The sequence below is a fragment of the Trachypithecus francoisi genome, unplaced genomic scaffold (genome assembly GCF_009764315.1).
Source record: "Trachypithecus francoisi isolate TF-2019V2 unplaced genomic scaffold, Tfra_2.0 Lachesis_group16, whole genome shotgun sequence".
Lineage (NCBI taxonomy): Eukaryota > Metazoa > Chordata > Mammalia > Primates > Cercopithecidae > Trachypithecus > Trachypithecus francoisi.
This window is the reverse complement of record NW_022681461.1, coordinates 48,865,716-48,891,781: the sequence shown is the minus strand read 5'-3', so window position 1 is coordinate 48,891,781 and position 26,066 is coordinate 48,865,716. Positions and strand designations below refer to the sequence as shown.

Genomic DNA, 26,066 nt, shown 5'->3' with positions numbered 1-26,066 from the left:
CTCCCCAGTAGTTAGAACTACAGGCCTGCAACACCATGCCTAGTTAAATTTTAAAAAAATTTTTTGTAGAGATAAGGTCTTGCTGTGTTGCCCAGGCTGGTCTTAAACTCCTAACCTCAAGCAATCCTCTCATCTCAGTTTCCCAAAACATTGGGATTACAGGTGTGAATTACCATGCCCAGCCTGGTTGCTGTTTTTTTTTTTTTTTTTAAACTGGAGCCACCTGAGGCTATGTAATTCTGAGGAAACTCCAGGCTCTTTAGAGCTTTTCTCTTTCCCTACCTTCCTGAGGACAATTTCTACTCCTCTAGGTTTTTTTTTTTTTTTTTTTTTGGTGTGTGTGTGTGTAATATGGTTTGGCTGTGTCCCCACCCAAATCTCATTTGAATTATACCTCCCGCAATTCCCATGTGTCATGGGAGAAATCTGCTGGGAGGTGATTGAATCATGGGGGCAGGTCTTTCCCATGCTATTCTCATGATAATTAATTAGTCTCATGAGATCTGATGGTTTTAAACATGACAGTTTTCCCTGCATAAGCTCTCTCTTTGCCTGCCGCCATCCATGTAAGACATGACTTGCTCCTCCTTGCCTTCTGCCATGATTGTGAGGCCTCCCTAGCCATGTGGAACTGTAAGTCCATTAAACCTCTTCGAACTTCCCAGTCTTGGGAAGAAAACGGCAGCATGAAAACAGGCTAATACAGTGCATCTTTTAGGGTCTTTGACCTTATGGAGAAAGCCTAAGCCAGTGACAGGATGAAGGACACGGTGATACGGTGGGAAGGATATGATCCTCAGAAACAGGGAATATGTCAAGACCCCTATATAGACCTTGGTGTCCTTTCCAATAATAAGGTAGAGGGGACCAGATCAGGGGTTGGCAAATCTTTTCTGTGAAGGGACAGATAGGAAATAATTTAGGTTTTTGGGCTATGCGGTGCCTGTCACACGTACTCAACTTTGCTGTTGTAATACAAAAGCAGCCACAGACAACAAGTGGGTAAATGAATGGGTGTGGCTGTGTTACAGTAAAACTGTATTTACAAAAACAAGTGGTTTTTGTAAATCTGCAGAGGATCTTCTTGAGTATGCAGCAGAATGCATATTGGTAGCATGTGTGTGAAGTGGGGGAAGAACCACTTAAAAGAATTAGAAGTGGAGGGGGCGGAGCAAGATGGCCGAACAGGAACAGCTCCAGTCTCCAGCTCCCAGCGCGAGCGACACAGAAGACCGGTGATTTCTGCATTTTCAACTGAGGTACTGGGGTCATCTCACTGGGGAGTGCCGGACAATCGGTGCTGGTCAGTTGCTGCAGCCCGACCAGCGAGAGCTGAAGCGGGGCGAGGCATTGCCTCACCTGGGAAGCGCAAGGGGGAAGGGAATCCCTTTTCCTAGCCAGGGGAACTGAGACACACAATACCTGGAAAATCGGGTAACTCCCACCCCAATACTGCGCTTTAAGCAAACTGGCACACCAGGAGAATATATCTCACACCTGGCCGGGAGGGTCCCACGCCCACGGAGCCTCCCTCATTGCTAACACAGCAGTCTGTGATCTAACCACAAGGCAGCAGCGAGGCTGGGGGAGGGGCGCCCGCCATTGCTAAGGCTTAAGTAGGTAAACAAAGCCGCTGGGAAGCTGGAACTGGGTGGAGCTCACAGCAGCTCAAGGAAACCTGCCTGTCTCTGTAGACTCCACCTCTGGTGACAGGGCACAGTTAACAACAACAACAACAAAAGCAGCAGAAACTTTTGCAGATGCAAACGACTCTCTCTGACAGCTTTGAAGAGAGCAGTGGATCTCCCAACACGGAGGTTGAGATCTGAGAACGGACAGACTGCCTGCTCAAGTGGGTCCCTGACCCCTGAGTAGCCTAACTGAGAGACATCCCCCACTAGGGGCAGTCTGACACCCCACACCTCACAGGGTGGAGTAGACCCCTGAAAGGAAGCTTCCAAAGTAAGAATCAGACAGCTAGACTCGCTGTTCAGAAATATTCTATCTTCGGCAACCTCTGCTGCTGATACCCAGGCAAACAGGGTCTGGAGTGGACCTCAAGCAATCTCCAAGAGACCTACAGCTGAGGGTCCTGACTGTTAGAAGGAAAACTATCAAACAGGAAGGACACCTATACCAAAACCCCATCAGTACGTCACCATCATTAAAGACCAGAGGCAGATAAAGCCACAAAGATGGGGAAAAAGCAGGGCAGAAAAGCTGGAAGTTCAAAAAATAAGAGCGCATCTCCCCCTGCAAAGGAGCGCAGCCCATCGCCAGCAACGGATCAAAGCTGGTCAGAGAATGACTTTGATGAGATGAGAGAAGAAGGCTTCAGTCCATCAAACTTCTCAGAGCTAAAGGAGGAATTACGTACCCAGCGCAAAGAAACTAAAAATCTTGAAAAAACAGTGGAAGAATTGACAGCTAGACTAATGAATGCAGAGAAGGTCATAAACGAAATGATAGACATGAAAACCATGACATGAGAAATACGTGACAAATGCACAAGCTTCGGTAACCGACTCGATCAACTGGAAGAAAGAGTATCAGCGATTGAGGATCAAATGAATGAAATGAAGCGAGAAGAGAAACCAAAAGAAAAAAGAAGAAAAAGAAATGAACAAAGCCTGCAAGAAGTATGGGCTTATGTAAAAAGACCAAATCTACGTCTGATTGGGGTGCCTGAAAGTGAGGGGGGAAATGGAACCAAGTTGGAAAACACTCTTCAGGATATCATCCAGGAGAACTTCCCCAACCTAGTAGGGCAGGCCAACATTCAAATTCAGGAAATACAGAGAACGCCACAAAGATACTCCTTGAGAAGAGCAACTCCAAGACACATAATTGCCAGATTCACCAAAGTTGAAATGAAGGAAAGAATCTTAAGGGCAGCCAGAGAGAAAAGTCGGGTTACCCACAAAGGGAAGCCCATCAGACTAACAGCAGATCTCTCAGCAGAAACTCTATAAGCCAGAAGAGAGTGGGGGCCAATATTCAACATTCTTAAAGAAAAGAATTTTCAACCCAGAATTTCATAGCCAGCCAAACTAAGTTTCATAAGTGAAGGAGAAATCAAATCCTTTACAGATAAGCAAATGCTTAGAGATTTTGTCACCACCAGGCCTGCCTTACAAGAGACCCTGAAGGAAGCCCTAAACATGGAAAGGAACAACCAGTACCAGCCATTGCAAAAACATGCCAAAATGTAAAGACCATCAAGGCTAGGAAGAAACTGCATCAACTAACGAGCAAAATAACCAGTTAATATCATAATGGCTGGATCAAGGTCACACATAACAATATTAACCTTAAATGTAAATGGACTAAATGCTCCAATTAAAAGACACAGACTGGCAAACTGGATAAAGAGTCAAGAGCCATCAGTCTGCTGTATTCAGGAGACCCATCTCACATGCAGAGACATACATAGGCTCAAAATAAAGGGATGGAGGAGATCTACCAAGCAAATGGAGAACAAAAAAAGCAGGGGTTGCAATCCCAGTCTCTGATAAAACAGACTTTAAACCATCAAAGATCAAAAGAGACAAAGAAGGACATTACATAATGGTAAAGGGATCAATTCAACAGGAAGAGCTAACTCTCCTAAATATATATGCACCCAATACAGGAGCACCCAGATTCATAAAGCAAGTCCTTAGAGACTTACAAAGAGACTTAGACTCCAATACAATAATAATGGGAGACTTCAACACTCCACTGTCAGCATTAGACAGATCAATGAGACAGAAAGTTAACAAGGATATCCAGGAATTGAACTCATCTCTGCACCAAGCGGACCTAATAGACATCTATAGAACTCTCCACCCCAAATCAACAGAATATACATTTTTCTCAGCACCACATCGCACTTATTCCAAAATTGACCACATAATTGGAAGTAAAGCACTCCTCAGCAAATGTACAAGAACAGAAATTATAACAAACTGTCTCTCAGACCACAGTGCAATCAAACTAGAACTCAGGACTAAGAAACTCAATTAAAACCGCTCAACTACATGGAAACTGAACAACCTGCTCCTGAATGACTACTGGGTACATAACGAAATGAAGGCAGAAATACAGATGTTCTTTGAAACCAATGAGAACAAAGATACAACATACCAGAATCTCTGGGACACATTTAAAGCAGTGTGTAGAGGGAAATTTATAGCACTAAATGCCCACAAGAGAAAGCAGGAAAGATATAAAATTGACACTCTAACATCACAATTAAAAGAACTAGAGAGGCAAGAGCAAACACATTCAAAAGCTAGCAGAAGGCAAGAAATAACTAAGATCAGAGCAGAACTGAAGGAGATAGAGACACAAAAAACCCTCCAAAAAATCAATGAATCCAGGAGTTGGTTTTTTGAAAAGATCAACAAAATTGACAGACTGCTAGCAAGACTAATAAAGAAGAAAAGAGAGAGGAATCAAATAGACGCAATAAAAAATGATAAAGGGGATATCACCACCAACCCCACAGAAATACAAACTACCATCAGAGAATACTATAAACACCTCTATGCAAATCAACTAGAAAATCTAGAAGAAATGGATAATTTCCTGGACACTTACACTCTCCCAAGACTAAACCAGGAAGAAGTTGAATCCCTGAATAGACCAATAGCAGGCTCTGAAATTGAGGCAATAATAGCCTACCCACCAAAAAAAGTCCAGGACCAGATGAATTCACAGCTGAATTCTACCAGAGGTACAAGGAGGAGCTGGTACCATTCCTTCTGAAACTATTCCAATCAATAGAAAAAGAGGGAATCCTCCCTAACTCATTTTATGAGGCCAACATCATCCTGATACCAAAGCCTGGCAGAGACACAACAAAAAAGAGAATTTTAGACCACTATCCCTGATGAACATCGATGCAAAAATCCTCAATAAAATACTGGCAAACCGGATTCAGCAGCACATCAAAGAGCTTATCCACCATGATCAAGTGGGCTTCATCCCTGGGATGCAAGGCTGGTTCAACATTCGCAAATCAATAAACGTAATCCAGCACATAAACAGAACCAAAGACAAGAACCACATGATTATCTCAATAGATGCAGAAAAGGCTTTTGACAAAATTCAACAGCCCTTCATGCTAAAAACGCTCAATAAATTCGGTATTGATGGAACGTACCTCAAAATAATAAGAGCTATTTATGACAAACCCACAGCTAATATCATACTGAATGGGCAAAAACTGGAAAAATTCCCTTTGAAAACTGGCACAAGACAGGGATGCCCTCTCTCACCACTCCTATTCAACATAGTGTTGGAAGTTCTGGCTAGGGCAATCAGGCAAGAGAAAGAAATCAAGGGTATTCAGTTAGGAAAAGAAGAAGTCAAATTGTCCCTGTTTGCAGATGACATGATTGTATATTTAGAAAACCCCATTGTCTCAGCCCAGAATCTCCTTAAACTGATAAGCAACTTCAGCAAAGTCTCAGGATACACAATTAATGTGCAAAAATCACAAGCATTCTTATACACCAGTAACAGACAAACAGAGAGCCAAATCATGAATGAACTTCCATTCACAATTGCTTCAAAGAGAATAAAATACCTAGGAATCCAACTTACAAGGGATGTAAAGGACCTCTTCAAGGAGAACTACAAACCACTGCTCAGTGAAATCAAAGAGGACACAAACAAATGGAAGAACATACCATGCTCATGGATAGGAAGAATCAATATCGTGAAAATGGCCATACTGCCCAAGGTTATTTATAGATTCAATGCCATCCCCATCAAGCTACCAATGAGTTTCTTCACAGAATTGGAAAACACTGCTTTAAAGTTCATATGGAACCAAAAAAGAGCCCACATTGCCAAGACAATCCTAAGTCAAAAGGACAAAGCTGGAGGCGTCACGCTACCTGACTTCAAACTATACTACAAGGCTACAGTAACCAAAACAGCATGGTACTGGTACCAAAACAGAGATATAGACCAATGGAACAGAACAGAGTCCTCAGAAATAATACCACACATCTACAGCCATCTGATCTTTGACAAACCTGAGAGAAACAAGAAATGGGGAAAGGATTCCCTATTTAATAAATGGTGCTGGGAAAATTGGCTAGCCATAAGTAGAAAGCTGAAACTGGATCCTTTCCTTACTCCTTATACGAAGATTAATTCAAGATGGATTAGAGACTTAAATGTTAGACCTAATACCATAAAAAACCCTAGAAGAAAACCTAGGTAATACCATTCAGGACATAGGCATGGGCAAGGACTTCATGTCTACAACACCAAAAGCAACAGCAACAAAAGCCAAAATTGACAAATGGGATCTCATTAAACTAAAGAGCTTCTGCACAGCAAAAGAGTCTACCATCAGAGTGAACAGGCAACCTACAGAATGGGAGAAAATTTTTGCAACCTACTCATCCGACAAAGGGCTAATATCCAGAATCTACAAAGAACTCAAACAAATATATAAGAAAAAACCAAACAACCCCATCAAAAAGTGGGCAAAGGATATGAACAGACATTTCTCAAAAGAAGACATTCATACAGCCAACAGACACATGAAAAAATGCTCATCATCACTCGCCATCAGAGAAATGCAAATCAAAACCACAATGAGATACCATCTCACACCAGTTAGAATGGCAATCATTAAGAAGTCAGGAAACAACAGGTGTTGGAGAGGATGTGGAGAAATAGGAACACTTTTACACTGTTGGTGGGATTGTAAACTAGTTCAACCATTATGGAAAACAGTATGGCAATTCCTCAAGGATCTAGAACTAGATGTACCATATGACCCAGCCATCCCACTACTGGGTGTATACCCAAAGGATTATAAATCATGCTGCTATAAAGACACATGCACACGTATGTTTACTGCGGCACTATTCACAATAGCAAAGACTTGGAATCAACCGAAATGTCCATCTGTGACAGACTGGATTAAGAAAATGTGGCACATATACACCATGGAATACTATGCAGCCATAAAAAAGGATGAATTTGCGTCCTTTGTAGGGACATGGATGCAGCTGGAAACCATCATTCTTAGCAAACTATCACAAAAACAGAAAACCCAACACCACATGTTCTCACTCATAGGTGGGAACTGAACAATGAGATCACTTGGAGTCGGGAAGGGGAACATCACACACCGGGGCCTATCATGGGGAGGGGGTAGGGGGGAGGGATTGCACTGGGAGTTATACATGATATAAATGATGAATTGATGGGTGCCGACGAGTTGATGGGTGCAGCACACCAACATGGCAGAAGTATACATATGTAACAAACCTGCACGTTATGCACATGTACCCTAGAACTTAAAGTATAATAAAAAAAAAAAAAAAAAAAGAATTAGAAATACCAGTGTCTGAGGCTCACAAAGGGTAAGGAATACTGTCTGTTTCCACAAGCCAGATCTTGTGATTTATAGGGCATTAGGTAGAATGTGGTATAAGAGACAAACATATCAATGAAATAGAATAAAGAATCTAGAAATATACCCACATATATAAGAACAATTGATTTTCCAGAAACATGCAAAGGCAACGCAGTGGAGAAAGGACAGTATTTTCAGCCAATTGTAGTGGATAAGTTGGATGTCCATATGTATAAAAACAAACTTCAATATATAGCTCATGTCATATAGAAAACTAACTAAAACTAAGTCATATACCTAACTTAAAACTCAGAATTATGAAACTTCTAGAAGAAAATATGAGGACATCTTTGAGACAGGAGTAGGCAAAGATTTTTAAAATGCAATACTAAAAGAATGAGCCCTAAAAGAATAAATGGAAAGTCTTAGCCAGAGTCATCAGGTAAGAGAAAGAAATAAGAGGCATCCAAATAAGAAAATAAGTCAAACTATCTCTTTTCACTGAGTATATCACTATACATCTAGAAAACCTTAAAGACTGCCAAAAGGCTCCTGGGATTGAGAAATGACTTCAGTAAAGTTTCAGGATACTAAATCAATGAACAATAGCCGTAACATTTCTATATACCAATCACCTTCAAGCCGAGGGCCCAATCAAGAATGCAAGGCCATTTACAATAGCAACACAAAAATACACAAAAATAAAATATCTAGGAATACATCTGACCAAGAAGGTTAAAGATCTCCACAAGGAGAACTATAAAACACAATGCTGAAAGAAATCATAGATGACATCCATAAATGGAAAAGCATTTATGGATGCATGGGAGAAAATATTCAAAAACTATGTATCCAATAGAGGTCTAATATTCAGAATCCATAAAGAACTTAAATTGAGCAAGCAAAAAAGAAGTAACCCCATTAAAAATGGGCAAAAGACAGGAACAGACATTTCTCAAAAGAAGACAATGAGATACCATTTCAGACCAGTCAAAATGGCTATGATTAAAGCATCAAAAAACAACAGATGGTGGTGATGCTGCAGAGAAAAGGAAATGCTTTTATACTGATGGTGGGACTGTAAATTAGTTTAGCCACTGTGGATAGGAGTTTGGATATTTCTCAAAGAACTTAAAACACAACTATCATTCAATCCAGCAGTCCCATTACTGAGTATGTATTCAAAAGAAAATAAATAGTTCTACCAAAAAGACACATGCATTTGTGTATTCATTGCATCACTCTTCACAGACATGGAATCAACCTAGGTGCCCATCCACAGTGGATTGGATAAATAAAATGTGGTACATATATACCATATGATACTATGCAGCCATAAAGAGAATGAAATCATGTCCTTTGCAGCAACATGGATGCAGCTGGAGGTCATTATCCTAAGCACATTAATGCAGGTACAGAAAACTAAATACCACATGTTCTCACTTAGAAGTGGGAACTAAACATTGGGTACTTATAGACATAAAAATTGCAACAGTAGACACTGGGGACTACTAATGAGAGAACTCATTATTACTCTCATTCCTAATGAGAGAAGGAACAGGGCAAGAGCTGAAAAACTTTTGGGTACTATGTTCAGTATCTGGGTGATGTGATCAATCATACCTCAAATCTCAGCATCCTGCAATATACCCATGTAACAAACCTGCACATGCACCTCCTGAAGCTAAAGTAAAAGTTGAAATTATTTTTAAAAATTAAAAAAAGAATAAGTTGAACCTCATCAAAACCAGTATCTTCTACTCTTTGAAAGACACTGTTAAGAGAATGAAAATACAGCTGCTGACTGGGACAAAGTATTTGGCAATCACATATCTCATTAAAAGACTTGTATTCAAAATATATTAAAACACTGAAAATTTGATATAAATAAACAACTCAATTTTTAAATAAAGGGCCCAAAAATTGAGCAGACATTTTACCGAAGAAGAAATCAGGATGACAAATAAGCGCATGAATAGATGTTTGACACTACTAGTTATTAAGGGAATACAAATTAAAACCACAATGAGAAACCACTACACACACAGTAGAATGTCCAAAATGCAAAAGACCAACTACAGTAAGTTTTGGTGAGGACAAGGAGAACTGAGAACTTTCTAACACTGCTGGTGGGAATGTAAAGTAGTACAACTATTTTGGAAAACAGTTTGACTGTTTCTTAAAATGTTAAATATATACCTATGATACAAACAAGTCATTTCACTCCTAGGTGTTTAACCAAGATAAATGAAACCATGTGTGCATACAAAGATGAATATACATGAATTTCACAGTAGATTTGTAACAACTAGAAACTGAAAATAATGATTCCGTCTCTGAACAGGTGAATTATTAAACAAACTATATATACAATGAAATACTAATTAGCAATAGAAATACCCCATTGATCCATGTTACAATATGGATGAATCTCAAAGTAATTTTTCTGAGTGAAAGAAATCAAATACCACAAAGGCATTATTCCTTTTCTGTAACATTCTATAAAATGCAATCTAGTTTACCCTGACATAAATCAGATCAGTGGTCACCTAGGGTGGGAGCAGTGGTGGTAGGGGTAGGGGTATGAGGGAACAATTACAAAAGGTATGAGGTAACTTTGGGGGCTGATAAATATGCTCATTATATTGATTGTGGTGATGATTTCACAGGTGTATACATATATCAAAACATCATATTTTAAACTTTAAATATGTATTATATATTGAATATCAACTATCAAATTGTCAAATATGGGTCAAACATATAAAGATGTACTTGTATCTTATAAATGAATAACAAAGGAGGTGAAAGATCTCCACAAAGAGAACTGCAAAACACTGCTCAAAGAAATCAGAGATGACACAAATAGAAAAACATTCCATGCTCATCAATAAGAAGGATCAACATTGTTAAAATGGTCATACTGTTTAAAGCAACTTATAGATTCATTGTTATTCCTATTAAATTATCAATGACATTTTTCATAGAACTAGAAAAAACTGTTTAAAAATTCATATGGAACCCAAAAAAAGCCTGAATAGTCAAAGCAATCCTAAGCAAAAAGAACAAAGCTAGAGGCATCACGCTACCCAACTTCAAAGTATACTGCAGGGCTACGGTAACCAAAAAACATGGTGCTGGTACAAAAACAGACACATAGGCCAATGAAACAGAATAGAGAACCCAGAAATAAGGCCACATACCTACGACCATCTGATCTTCGATAAACCTGACAAAAACAAGAAATGGGGGAAGGATTCCCTATTTAATAAACGGTGCTGGGATAACTGGCTAGCCATATACAGAAGATTAAAACTGAGTCCCTTCCTTACTCCATATACAAAAATTAACTCAAGATGGATTGAAGACTTAAATGTGAAACCCAAAACTATAAAAACCCTAGAAGACAACCTTGGCATTGCCATTCAGGTCATAGGCATGGGCAAAGGTTTCATGTTGAAGACACCAAAAGCAATTGCAACAGAAGCAAAAACTAGCAAACAGGATCTAATCACAGAGCTTCTGCACAGACGAAGAAACTATCAGCAGAGGAAACACAGCCTACAGAATGGGAGAAAATTTTTGCAAAGTATACATCTGACAAATGTCTTAACATCCAGCATCTATAAGGAACTTAAATTTACAAAAAAAAAAAAAAAAACCATTAAAAAGTGGGCAAAGACGTGAACAGACACTTTTCAAAAGAAGACATACAGGCATCCAACAATCATATGAAAAAAAGCTCAACATCACTGATTATTAGAGAAATGCAAATCAAAACCACAATGAGATACCATCTCATACCAGTTAGAATGGCTATTATTAAAAACTCAAAAAACAACAGATACTGGCAAGGTTGTGGAGAAAATGAAATGCTTATGCACTGTTGGTGGCAGTGTAAATTAGTTCAATCATTGTGGAAGACATTGTGGCAATTCCTCAAAGACCTAAAGACAGAAATATCATTTAACCCAGCAATCCCATTACTGGGTATCCCAAAGGAATATTAATCATTCTATTATAAAGACACATGCGGCCGGGCGCGGTGGGTGGCTCAAGCCTGTAATCCCAGCACTTTGGGAGGCCGAGACGGGCGGATCACGAGGTCAGGCGATCGAGACCATCCTGGCTAACATGGTGAAACCCCGTCTCTACTAAAAATACAAAAAACTAGCCGGGCGAGGTGGCGGGCGCCTGTAGTCCCAGCTACTTGGGAGGCTGAGGCAGGAGAATGGTGTAAACCCGGGAGGCGGAGCTTGCAGTGAGCTGAGATCCGGCCACTGCACTCCAGTCCGGGAGACAGAGCGAGACTCCGCCTCAAAAAAAAAAAAAGACACATGCACACATATGTTCATTGCAGCATAGTTCACAATGACAAAGACATGAAATCAACCTAAATGTCCATCAATGATAGACTAGATAAAGAAAATGTGGTACATACATACCATGCAATACTGTGCAGACATAAGAAAGAATGAGATCATGTTCTTTGCAAGGACATGGATACAGATGGAGACTATTATCCTTAGCAAACTAATGCAGGAACAGAAAACCACGTACCTCATGTTCTCACTTATTAAGTGGGAGCCATATGAGAACACAGGGACACAAAGAGAGGAACAAACCACACACTGGGGCCTTTCAGAGAGTGGAGGGTGGGATCAGGGAGAGGATCAGGAAAAATAGCTAATGGGTACTAGGCTTTATACCTGGGTGATGAAATAATCTGCATAACAAGTCCCCATGACACAGTTTACCTGTGTAACAAACCTGCACATGCACCCCTGAACTTAAAACTTAAAAAAAAAATAACAAAGAGAAATATCAAAAAAGATCAAAGGATTTGAATAGGCAATTCATAAATGAATATAAATGATAAACATAATAAAACAAAATTATGTATTTATACCATTTTTCATATTGTATGTTATACTATTGTATATTCACCAATTAAAATAGTAAATGTAAAAACTCTTGGTCATATGTAGTCTTGGCAACATTCTGGGGAAATGGGAACTCTCATACAGTGCTGGTGGGCATATAAAATCGGTAAAACTTTGTTGGAGGGCAATTTGACAACATACAACAAAAATCTAAAATATTCAATGCTTTTGATACTACAATTTCACTTCTAAGAATTGATCCTAAGTAAACGGGTGCACACAAAGACTTAGAAATAAAAATATTCATATCTATTTTGATATAATAGCAAAATATTGTAAAGAACCTAAAACATTAGAGAATTTGTTGAATAAGATATAGTACCTCCTACCAGTGCAGTCATTAAAAATGGAATTGTAGAAGACTATTTGGAGACATGGAAAGCTGTTACATACCATTAAGTGAAAAAAGTTACTATCAATAAAATATATAGAGTATATTTCATTTTAGGCAAAAGATATGTATAATATGTATATTATGTCTAGGAAGAAGGTATTTGAATGAATTATCTCTGAGTTAGGTAATTGTAGATAATTTTCATTGTCTTCCTTCTGCTTCTCTCTAATTCATGGTTCTAAAATGAAGATGTATTGCTCTTATAATAAAAACTCCAATAAAAGTTACTTTTCAAAAAATATCAATGCTAATGCCCTATAAATGATACTGTGAGAAATATTAGTCTTAGGTCTTAGTGGCCAAAAAAAATATTTAGCAGAAGTCTGCAAAAAGCTTTTTGGTGCTGCAGGGAGGCCTGAAATGCTGCTGCTCTATAATTGGAGCCCTGTGGGGTACTGCTTGGGTCTAGACCACCAAAAAGCAATGGCGTGACCACCAGCCTTGCCCTCCAGAGCAGTAGGCACAGTTTTGGCCTTCCTGCAAAAAGAATAGCTGCAAACAAGGATAAAAAAATTAGCACCTGTTTTGCCTAGGACAATGAGTCCAGTTAGGTTGCATTCACTCGGCATGACCGAGCCTCTACTGGGCATTTCTATGTCTAAGCCATATGGTCAAGAGTGTGAGAGCAACAAGCACTTGCTAGTCCCAAGTTTTCATTTTTATAGTTATGGAAAAGTGAGGCCCAAGTGGGCCTGTGCATGTGTTGCTGAGGCAACATTCCTTTTGGAGAGTTGTAGCAGTGGCTTGAGGTGAAATTAATGCCAGGGTGTTTGATAACTAAAACAGCCAGTTCTGGAATAGTCTCACCTAGTGAGGATCTCAACACTCCAGACTTAATGAAGAAGAATGAGCTCTGATACATGGCTTAAAAAACTCCAACTCTCCCTTCTATCCTTACTGCTGGGAAACATGAAAATCAGGGTCTATGAGTTACTGTTCCTGTGCCACAGAACCATGAAGTTCTGTAAGACTGTTACAGCCAGCTGACCTCATACATAGAGGAAACATGCAGTGGTATCTCACCACTCACTGGCTACAACAGGGCAGGTGAATGGCTTTCATCCTGTATATATCAACTACCACCAGGCTTGGTAAGAACGTTAAAATGAATTCCAAGGCACTGCCTGGGCTGAGTGAAAAATAATGTCATGATTGATGAGGGATGTCTTGGCTGTGGGAGGAGTGATTAACAGTATCTTTGCCATGTATTTCCACCTTGGTCTAGAATATCTGTTATCCTCAAAATAGGGCTTTTTAAAAATTACATTTCTCCCACTATCGATTATTCCTACAGAATATTAGATTAATTCTTCTCATACATTACTCTTAGTATGTCATTCTCCTTTTAAAAAACCCCCTAAAGATTTGTTCCCATTCCCCATGTAGTACATCTACTTCCTTCATTTTACATTCAAGGCCTCCACAATTTGATGTTAATTTCTCAGCAACCCCACACAAAACCTTCTCTCCAGTCTCTCTGGCTTATTTCTCATACCCAGAGCACACACTGTGGTCTGAAAGGGCCACCCTATAGGAGTCAGGGATGGGAGCCTGTCCAGATGGAAGCAACTGGACTAACAGACCAGGATGAGGCACTAGCTGGCGAAATTCAGGATGGATGGAGGGCATTAGGATTGTTGGGGTGAGGGTCTGAGCCAAATCTGAATGGACAAACTGTGGCTGAGGCTTGTTCATTTTTATGGCCTAGTTTCGATCTCAGTTTAGTTGCCTGTTATCAGTCGTAAAGCAGTGGTGTTTTACAGCTGTTTCTGAACAGACATCTGATACATATCTCGTACATTTTTCATCTTGGGGCTCATAGAATCTTCCTCGCACATTTTTCATCTTGGGGCTCATAGAATCTTCCTCACCTTGAGTGCCCATTTCTCTTCCTTTCTGCCTATTTGAATCCCACCTATTCTGCAGTGCTCAGCTCCAAATCATCATAATGAGGCTCTGTCTGTGTCAACCTACTCAGAGTCCTGATACTTGACATCATTGTCTCATTCATTGCCACAATTCCACGTGAATCTCCTAGTTCTATAGTGCTGGCATGACACTGACATTCACCATTCAACTCCATTTGGTTCAGGCAGTTACATTCAGGCACTTTATGAATACTGACTCACTGTCTCATTCAAATGGAGCAGTCTGGATGTGGACTGGGATTTTAAGGTGTCTCTTAACTGCTGGATTTAAATACCAGGCTAACGTAACAAAGCACCATAAACTAGCAATGGATTGTGGCAACATAAAGTACAATAAATTCTTATTGCCCATGGCTAAAATAAAACAAAATGTTATTTCAACATAAGGGAGAATGAAAGTAAAGCTATCCTGTAAAAATATGAACAGGTTAACTTTTCCAGCATGCTAAATGGCACCTGAGTGATCCAAAAGAGTTACTAAAGTTGAAAAGAAACAATTGCTGCACACCCTGCTTGTGACCGGGCTATGATGAACAGTTATGAGAGTTTCTCATAGTGATGAGTCTAAAATAAAGAAGTTCACAATGCACATTTCATTTGGAATAAGTTTACTGTTTGTAAGCCAGAGGCAATATGCAATTTTGAAACTTCTATTAATTCTGATCAACATGATACAGAAAAGCTCAGTGCCAAACTTGTATAAATCATGGGCAACAGAACAGGGCTACTTGTTACTTTCCCTGTCTTATTTTTACTCAAGTCAAAAATAGAGAAATCAGATTTTTCCATATGCTGATAAGCTGTGAAGATTCTTTGTGAGTTTCAGATGAAAACGAAAATTGAAGGTCATCTTTCTGTGCTCTAGTCCTAAAGATAACAGGCCCCTGTGGCCATGTTGATAAGTCATCACCAGTATGACTAGGAACTCACTGGCCTCCTGTTCCTTGCTAGGTAAAAGAATATAGAAGCTTTAAATTTTGAGTCACAGGAATAATTCTAGCTATTATTGTCAACATTTGGGATCACATAGAGTTAGTATGAAGATTTTCACCACTTTGTAGGCCTTGGCTTTTTGTTTTATTTTAAAGAGGAGTTTTAGATCTTAGTTTCACAGCACGAGAGGAAGGTACAGAAACTTCTCATATATTCCCTGTCTCTGCACGTGTATGGGTCTGTTTTTCCCCACTCAGGCCTTTTGAAGGCAGAAGAATTCTTCTCTTCCACCTTGTCCATCTCCAGAGGTCATGTGTGAAGGTTTTTCTGGCATCTCCATGATTCTGGTGTGGGGGCCCAGGACTTGAATGCCCTCGTACAACTCCTTGCCATCAGAGGGCACTACCCATGTGGGAAATAACTTGGTGAAGGTTTCCAACACTAGATGACAGGGAGGTTGTACTTGGTGAAATTAATTCAGCACTTGCCTTGAGGAGTCTATCTGGGTTGGCTTCAGGCTATATCTACAGAAAGCTGGTCTAAACAGTATAGTCTTCCTTTTGGAGGGTGCTGATATTTGACTTCCTCCTTGAAAGTTGATTATTGCTCTAGTTTAGGTGGGAGGGGATAATGGAGGAGTACTGGGGAATGGTTAGCAAGAGGAGAGGAGATATAGGAGCTGTTCTTTACTGCTGTAGTTCTCTCACAGTTTCAAGAGATGGCATCAACCCAAGAGGATTCAGAAAGGAGCCATACTGGAATCTAGACAAGCCATAGAGTCCAGACTAACAACTGCATTCACCTCATATGGAAAGTCAGCCAAGTTTCCACTGGTGAGTCTGGATTCTGTAGGCAATTTAGTGATTTCCTGTTGGCCATCCCCCACTGCTGCCTCCCTCCCACCTGCAAGCAGTCACCCATCCATAAATCCTGTCCAGTCCTGGATTTCTGCCCAATGTTTCCAAGGGTTAGACTCACCAAGGAGAGCAGAATTCCCAGGATCCAGGACCAGCTGTGTTCCCAGAGGAGACGTCAGCACTGAAGGAAGGTTCGGTCCAGTGGCTGCGAGTAAGGCCCTGATGTCTTCCAACTGTGTGGGGACTTGAGGGGGATCTGTGAGAAGGCAGAGGGTGGATTAGGCAGGTTAAAGCACAAGGCTGTGTCAAGGGAAGAGGAAGAGGTGAGTATGCATGTATGTGCACATGTGTGCATGTATGTAAGATACACATTACTGTTGTTGCCTTTTAACATCATTTTTCCTACAGAGGAATCCCTATCAAGGTGAGTCTGAATTTCAAACTTAATACAGGTATTTGATGCCTGAAATAATAAGGTCAGTAAGAAGAAGCAGGCATACAAAGTTCAGGGGTTTCTCACTTTAGACTACCGGGTACCTATACATTTGTAGATAAGTTAAACTAGATCATAAAGACACTTTTTTTAAAAAGCGAATTTTAGCATTTACTATGCCAAGTTCTGTGCTAAATATATTTCAGTCCATTTTTCATTTAGCCCTAGGAATAGTCTTTAGAGTGAGGCACTTTGTTACTGTCTGCACAGATAAAGAAACACCACAGAAATTTCTTATTTAAAAGGACCTTTTTCTATGAAGCAAAAGATGAAGTTGTGAAGTCGGTAAGTTAATTTGCTTTGTGGTTCGGATTTTAATGCCCAAGTAGGACCTAGATAAAGCAGGGAGGAGAATGTTGCTATGCGATGCTTCAACACTCAGAATCTTACAAAGAATCAGCGCTGAGGTCATCAGAGGTCCCAGTTAATCGATGCTAAAAGTGACTAAAATGGGAAATATATATCGGCTTATCATTTCTGCTGGACAAATAAAGAGGCAAGCACCCACTGAACTCAGCGGTGGGATGATCCCAGATTCTCTTGGAAAAGCAGATCCCTTTGCCTCTCTTCCTGCATCTCCTGAAGAACTGCAGTTTACACTCCCAAGGCCAGCTCCCACCTTTTTCTCCAGAGCGCTTGTTGGAATGGAAGCAGCAGCCCAGGAGTACTGCTCTTGAAATGGATGGTCATTTCAACAGCATTCTGCAAGGGCCCTACTATGCGCCTGGCACCTTGTAAGGCACTTGTTAGGGCTGGTGAATTAATAAGACATGACGGCGCCTGAGTCTACTTGAAAAACATACCTTCAGTCTTTCTGCCTTTGACTGACAAAGACCATTCTATAGAAAAAACAATGAACTTGAGATTACATCTATATATATATAGATGTAATATTGTTTAAAAAGAACCCTTTTCATATGGCATAGAGAAAAACATCATGCCTGGGTTCAGGAACCCTGAGTTTGAGCCATGGCTCTGTCATTCACTAATTAGGTCATTTAAATCCTCAGAGCCTTCGTTTTCTCGTCTACAAAATGAAGTTCCTTTCTAAGATCTCTGTCTACTCTGGAATACCATGATTTTAGGAATTGATGGTGGCAGTTTACTCAAAGTGTCTTTCTCTCCTCCTCAATATTTCTTCTTGAAACGCATGAAACCTTTGCTTATTCACTAAGAGCAAAAAGGGGAGGCTACTTTCCATCTTCAAAACAATCAACTCTTTTTAGACCAAATGTTGGCCCCTCCTAGTGTCCTTACAGCTTTGACAGTAATTTTCCTCTCCAGTGCATGTCCATTTGCTCTTCCCAGGAAAACTGTGAATTCTCCAGGGGTAGAGGCCACCACTTATATTTCTCCTAAAACTTTACCAGTGTCCAGGTGACATGGAACTTAATGTCAACTACATTAAATGGCAACACTTAATGAATATCTGTCCAATGGACTATTTGAATACACGGATGAAAGTCTGCCTTACTACACTTCAAGTCCTCATGGTACAGGTTAAGTCACAGAACTTGGGGTGAAATCTCAGCTTCATCCACAAAATTCCCCCTTTAAAAATTAAGCTACATTTTTGCAGATTAAAAGAGACATTGCTTTGATGTTCATAAAGTACCTATTAAAAGCTAACAAACTTTCATTAATAAACCAATAACTGTGATCAAGAAAAGCCTTAAACTTAAGAGTCTTGATAGTGATTTTTCCCCCATTAAGTACGATGAAAATGGGGAAGACGTTTTGCTCTTCGAACACCATGTTCACTGTTATACTGTATTACAGTTGGAATGCAGTAAGCACCTGCCTACAGAACATGCACACTTCGTTGGCAAAGCCACAGTAGCAGCCTTACATCTTAGACTTTCATCTCTGTTAGCAGAGGCAACAAGGAAGGATTATTAGGGAGAAAAATCTTACTGGTAAGCAGCATAACTCAGTGTGGGGCAATATTCCCTGGGCTCTGGGCTCCAGACTAGCAGCTCAGTTGGATGAAACCCAGTGCAAAACAAATGACATCTTTCTCTGAGCCAATTTTCTGTGGCTTCCTAAGATGGCTGGAGGTTTATGCAGCCACCAGTGAGATGAAAACCCGTTTGGGCCTCTCTGAAATCTGAGTGGGCAGGGTCTAGAAGGACCTATGGGTTGGTATATCTTCAACTCTGGGTGTGAAAACAGAAGTGTAAAGTTTAAATATTTTTCCCTGAGGAAGTTTGTAATGTATGTGTATGCATGTATGTGTGGCGTGAATTATTATTTCTTACATCTTTCCTTTTTTTCCTTAGAATGACAGCTTTCTGTAGGTGAGAAAGCACATCATTAGAGCATAAGTGCTCTAATAATTGCTCTGTTTTTTGAGAAAGCCAAAAATAAGTTTTTCATTTTTTAAAAAATTTTATCTCCCTAGCACCCAGACTCAGTGGGGAAGAACAGCAGGGTATCCCTAGCCCAGGGGGCAAAAATGGTTATAGCTTGCAACATGGCTGAGTCCAGAACTGGGCAATAATCAGATTGTGGATGGTGTCCCAGCAACTGTTATTTTTAAGCACCGCACCCATTTTATACCAGGAGCCACACCAGACTCTTTAATCAGGGGTTCTTATGTTTAGGGGTGCATGTGGAGACTTTAGGTGGACCAGACCATAAGCTTCCCGGAATTATATGAAACCTTTTACATGTATGAATTTTTCTCGAAGGAGGAATCCATAGTTTTTATGTGATTCTCAAAGAAGTCCTTAATGCAGGAAGAGTTAAGGATCATTGTTTTAATTCGGTTATCTCTGTTTGAGATACCTGTTCTCCCCTTGCAGTCCTCATGTCTGGAGTCTCCACAGAGACCAGTATCTAAGGCTTAGCAGAGTGAAGTAACTTGCCGAGTGCCAGACAGTTAGTAAATGGTAGAGCCAGCGTTCAAGCTTTTGTTTGGGCTCAAAGTCTGTGTTCTATCAAAAGGCCCTACATTGGGAAGAAGCCAAGGGATACCGATTTTACCTTTTATGTCCTTAATTGGATTACGGCACAAAGGAGGTAGAGGGTGGGTTCGATAGTCACCCCCAACAGCGTGCAGCAGAGGCAACCAGCTTTGAAGTGTTTACCTAGGATCAGCAGCTGGGTGCTCTCAGTCAGCTCTCCATGAAGATTGGCTGCCCTGCAGGAGTACAGGCCCTGATCCGAGGATGACACGTTTGTGAGCAGCAAGGAGCCTTCATGCAGATGGTGGGGGGAGCCCAGTTTGCTTTTATTCCTGAACCAAGTGACTTCAGCTTCAGGCACTCCTAGGAAGAAGAAAAAAAAAAAAAAAAAACATCAGTCAGACACATTCAGATGAGCCCAGAGGCATTTATAGCTTCTTGAATCCCCCTTCCCTGGGGCTGCTCTACAGCGCCATCTTCCACCATGCTTTCGCCAAACTAAATAATGCCCAGAGCCTGCTAGGATAAGGATATAGACTTCAGGGTGACCAAAGAATGAGAATAAATGCTGATACAAGATAAAAATATCAGTTGTCTCCGTATCTTTTGCCTTTTAAACCTACAGTGATGAGGCAGGAAGAAGGAGGCCAGGAAACAGGCAACTGGCCGGGGGGCTTGCCAAGGTGGAAGGAGAGTACCCAAATTCTTTGGAGAAAATGTATTTGAAAAACATGAGAACCAAACGTATACACCAGTGAAAATGAAACTACATGAAATGAACATAATGCTGCGTCAGAGATGCCAGACACAAGAGAACATACTGTATAATTTCCTTTCCCTAAGTAAAAAACCAAAACCTGGTAACATTAATCTACGCTGTTAGTCAGTCAATGGAATGAATGGGGAGGGGTTGTGACTGAGAAACGGGACAAGGGGCTTGGCCACTGGCGATGCTCTGTGTCTTGACCTGAGGCTGGTCTGGTGGGGAGTGTTCACTTGGTACCTTTATGATACTTGTACTTTTCTGTATAGATATATTTTAATAAAAAGTGAAAAGCTATACAACGTTAAAATATATGTATGAACTAGATGAATGGAAGCTGCTAAATTGTTACTGGAGTTCACACTCTATGTAGAAAACATGCTTGTATTTTTGGAAGCCTATATATCTTCTCAGAGCAAGAGAACATGAAATGGTAGTATCAGTAAAACCAGAGGAAAAGGACAAAAGGAAAGTGCTCAACTCTTTCCACAATCCAAGTTTATTTTCTGTGAGAGAGATGGGGACGTCATCTGCTGACTTGGGATGAGTTCTGTCTTTGGAAGCCAGGCTCTGTGCTCTAAGGGAGTCCGTGAATTCCTCAGGAAGTTTCCTTGTGGTTGACATGCTGGAAAACAGGCCCTGGGAGTTTAGGAGGAGCCTTCCTACATGCTGTTTTAGGAGGATCCTATAGGAGGCCAGGCTCTGAGTGTGTTGCGAGACTGAAAGTGTGTGGCACAGATTCACAGGTCTCTAGGGAGCGGAAAGCACACCTCAGCCTGCGGACCCAGCTCCCACAGTTTACTTATAGAACTTACTGGCATGTATCCAGGGCATGCTTAAAGTCAAGTCCTGGCGGGGCACGGTGGCTCACGCCTGTAATCCCAGCACTTTGGGAAGCTGAGGCAGATGGATCACAAGATCAGGAATTTGAGACCAGCCTGACCAACATGGTGAAACCCCATCTCTACTAAAAATACAAAAATTAGCTGGGCGTGGTGGTGGGCACCTGTAATCCCAGCTACACAGGAGGCTGAGGCAGGAGAATCACTTGAACTTGGGAGGCAGACGTTGCAGTGAGCCGAGATGACATCACTGCACTCCAGTCTGGGGGACAGAGCAAGACTCGTCTCAGGAACAACAACAACAACAACAACAACAACAACAACAACAAAAAGAAGTATCAAGTCCTAGGAAATGGGGTCAAAGCCAGAAATGGCCAAGGAGCCAGACCTTAGTCTAGTGATCTAGTGTTTTCCCTGAGCTGGGGCTCGTTTTTGCCTTTGGGATAAGTGCAATTTGCCCTTAATGCCTAGCCTTCTGTTGAGGATGCAGAGTCTTCAAGGAGTTGCCTGTGTATTTGTTACGTGTCCTTGAAATTGGCTAGAGAAAGAGAGGCAGGGCTACGAAAGCAGGTGGAGACTTGGATACCACAGCCCTGTCACATCAGAGAGAGGCACACATGAATCTGGCTCTAGCAGTAGGATACTTGATGCTCAAGTGCATAAGAGGGGCCAGGTTGGCATCATCTCTAAAGATACCTGGAGAAAAGACACAGGTGAGGGGTGGAACAGCTGATTTTTCATTATAGCACCACTAGGGAGAGCAAGAGCATCGTGATGCCTGTCCATGCCAGCTTGGACTTTGGGCCCTGAGCTTAGTTTTTTCCCATTAAAAAAAAAAAAAAAGATCCACAGCATTCAGGAGAAAGCCTCAGAAGTAAGTTAAAGAAAAGCACTTTTAGTTATTTTTCTCCTGAAAGAACAAGGAAAAATGAGGTCCTGCAAACAATTTTATTTTATTTTATTTTTTTATTGAGATAGAGTCTTGTTCTGTCACCTAGGCTGGAGTACAGTGGCATGATCTTGGCTCACTGCGGCCTCCGCCTCCTGGATTCCAGCGATTCTCCTGCCTCAGCCTCCGGAGTTAGCTGGAATTACAGGTGTGCACCATCACACCTGGCTAATTTTTATATTTTTAGTGGAGACACGGTTTCGCCATGTTGGCCAGGCTGGTCTCGAACTCCTAACCTCAGATGATCCACCTGCCTTGGCGTCCAATACTGCTGGGATTACAGGCACGAGCCACCATGCCAGCCCTGCAAACCATTTTCTACCAATATTCATCCTCTTTCCCTCACATTGCTCCATGCAGCACTTACTGCCTGCATCTTCCTTTGAGGAGGGCTGTGGGCAGCAAACACAGAGCCTCAGGGGGAGAGAAAATGAGAGTGAGAGTGACAGAGGGGAGGACGGAGGGTGGAACAGAGGGAGAAGGGAGAGAACCCAGGGATGGAGAGAGACCTGGGAGCTATTTCTCACTCCCCCAGGAATTGCTTGCAAGCTTCTTCCATTCCCTTTATGTTTGTCTGTCTCATGCCACTCTAAAATTGTGCTTGTTTGAGAGGACAGGACTGGATAGAAACCAAAAGGGCGGAATTCCTCTGGTGACAGTAGGGGGCTTCATGGGAGAAGTGGAAGTATTCAGAATAGCAGGGTGGAGGAAGAAAGCTCCAGTTTCTGTAAACCTGGAACTGTGGACATGACGAGTGGTCCCAAGGGAAGAGAAATTAAGTGGGAATCATTCTTTAATCTACTGGCAAACCTCTCTCAGATTCATTCACGCACATATCTGCATTATGAGTTTGCCGACGTAGGTACTGTTGCTGGTGCCACATTTTGAGGACTTCCTGCCTCGAATTGTGGGCCTTAGGCAGAGAATGATATTACAAAGACACCTTGGAGTGATAGCCAGTCCTTCCATAACTGGCTCTGACATTACACATGTAGAATGAGGAAAGAGAAAACAGTAATTGAGGTGTTATAAAGTTTTTTTTTCCTTTTTCTCTCAAGAGATGACAATGATGCTTTAGAAAACTTCACCAGCCCTTGAATGTTCCACACAGTCCCTTGAAAAGGTAGTGATACATATGCTTAATATTGACGTTCAGAATACCTCAACATTGGAGTGCACTGAGCCATGCAAACGTATCCTGAGTGTGTTAAAGGGAGAAATAACATTGACTGAACATTTGCTGTAAGCCAAACATTTTATAAACACAATCACTTATTTTTCACAATGATCCTGTGAAGCAGGTACTATTTAATAACTCCATTTTATGAGAAAAAGGGTCTCATAGAGATGAAGAAATCTGCCTAAGGTCACATTTGTTTGGATGCCTGAACGATTACATGGGGGCAGAGTTCCTGTTCCCCCGAATTCCCTACCCTACAGCCAACCAGTAACCCACTAGTGCCAGGGCAGGGATTCAAACTGAGATACCTTTAGTGCCAACAGTCCCCATCTTAACGAGTGTACACCGCCTGCCATTATACTAGCCTGACTCTTGAGAGAAAATCTGAACTGCTGCTTTAGTATTTCTGAACTGTCAAATGCTTAATTCCTTTCTACTTTCAGAATTAATGTTTCTGCTGTGTTTGTAAAACCAAGGTGTTGTCAGGAGAGAGGTTCCAGAATCCATGTGTTCTGGCTTTGTTAGCTCTTTCTTGTTGAGAAGCTTGGTCAGGTTGTGGGAGATGATCTTTTCTAGCCTGCTGTGGTGTGACAGCAAATGCCACAAAAAGAAACACCTGAAAATGACAGAAAATATGCTCTACCACAGAACAAAATCCAAGAGCTATGTTGTTGTGGACCAGCTACTTGGATAGGCTCCACATGCTAACCTCCCTGGTTTTATTTGTATCTTAAACCTGGGGAGGAAAAGAACCCATGTTTACATTTTCCCCTGTGGTATATCTTTTCAACAGCACCACGCTCTCCCTGCTGCTTGAAAGGATCAGTAAAAGAACTTAGACATAATGGGTGGTAACTAGATATGATTACAAGGTTCAGTGCCTTTGATGTCCATGGAGCTGCCAGGTAGGGTGATGCTATAATATTCTTTTTTTAAAAAAAATCCCAGACAGGGTATTCTTGTTAATTGGATCTCTTACTGTATTTGGAAGGCTGCCTGCACCATGGCGGTGTGTCAGCGTCTCAAGGTGGGGTGTCCACTCAAAGGTACACCTTTACATGGGAAATTCTAGAAGCTTCCTAGGAGGTGTGGAGGTTGAGTGGCTTAGGGAAAGAAAAGAGAAAGGATACAGTAACTCAACTGTCAGCCTTGTCAGTTATTCTAAAGAACCATGGCAGTCTGGAAAGAAGGTTTCCAGCGTTCCACTTTTCTCCATACTGACTGTGGCAGACAATGATAGCTGTTCACAAAACCGGTTTCCCTCTTTTTCCTGAGTACCCAGTGAGTCCACCTTCCCCAGCATCCTTTGTAGTTGCACGTGGCCACGTGACTAAAGGAATGTGAAAAGTCTTAATGTGTTCTCCTTCCAGGTGTTGCCCTTAAAAGCCTTCTCAGCCATCCCCCATATTCTGTTTTCCCCTCTCCTGGTTGATAGGATAGAGGTAACCCCTAGGAAGGCCTTGGAAGGCATGTGTTTCAGATGACAGAGCAACCAGCATCCTGTGACCCCGAATGACACTGTGGGGGCAGATCCTCTCCAGATGACCAGCTGTACTCTTTGGGCACTTAGCTAAGCAAAAATAAAACTTCTATTGTGTTTGAGTCATTATACATTTGGGCATCTACTTGATACCAGAGTCTAATCTATCCTAATACACCACCCATCACTGACTCTTGAACTGTCTGTGCATCCCTAGTCCTGCTGATTTTATCTCCTAAGTAAGTCCTTCAAATGCTTCCTTTGCTTTTAGGAGAAAAACCTAAACTGTACCATAATCTATGAGAACCTGTAAGATCTAGCCCCTGCCTACCCACACCTCCTCAGCCTCATATGCTACTTTCTTCTTTGCTCTTGATATTATAGCCACACTGCCAGCCAGGTTTTAATTCTTTAAATGCAGCATGCTCTTTCTACCTCAGGCCCTTTGCACATTCTGTTCCTATTTACTGAAACACTGCTTCTTCCCCTGATCCTTTATCGCCGACTCAGTTTTCTGACCTCTTCAGAGAATGAATAGAGAACAAGCATGGGAGTAATACAGTCAACTAGGTCACTTTTCAAGAAAAAACCTATCATACTCATTGCCTAATGTTGTTGATGCTTCAGGACTGGGAAGAATGTGTGAGGCTGTACTTTATAAGCTGAAAGCACATGTATGCAAAAAGTTGTTTAATGAAAAATGGCTAACAATTCAAACATCTGAGTCAGTCTAGGTAAATTACATAATATTCTTAACATAGGCTATTATATAGCCATTAAAATTATGCTTATGATACAGACAAATGTTTATTTCTGAGAGGAAATAAAGCAGGATAAAAGGGAATGATTAAGGAAATATAATAAAATGTCAGCTGTGGTTGAGTTTGGAGAGAACGACTTTGAACCAGCTGTTTTCTTTCCTTTTTGGCCTCCTGAATTTTTCTGTGTTTTCTAAAATTTCTTTAGTACCTTAATATTTTACAATAAGAAAACAACAACTGTATCTGAATATCACATTGTATTATCATTACA

The 26,066-nt window shown here is 41.0% G+C and overlaps 1 protein-coding gene across 2 annotated transcripts in view; it reads right to left on the bottom strand.

Moving 5' to 3' along the window:
- The window catches only part of ADAMTSL1 (ADAMTS like 1), a 979,130-nt gene that overhangs the window by 59,049 nt on the left and 894,015 nt on the right, over positions 1-26,066 (bottom strand). For both annotated transcript variants that reach the window (XM_033237422.1, XM_033237423.1), the window contains 2 exons: positions 20,004-20,183; positions 16,543-16,677 (listed from right to left, as the gene is read on the bottom strand). In XM_033237422.1, coding sequence (XP_033093313.1) covers positions 16,543-16,677; positions 20,004-20,183 — 315 coding nt within the window. The remainder of the gene's footprint in view (positions 1-16,542; positions 16,678-20,003; positions 20,184-26,066) is intronic.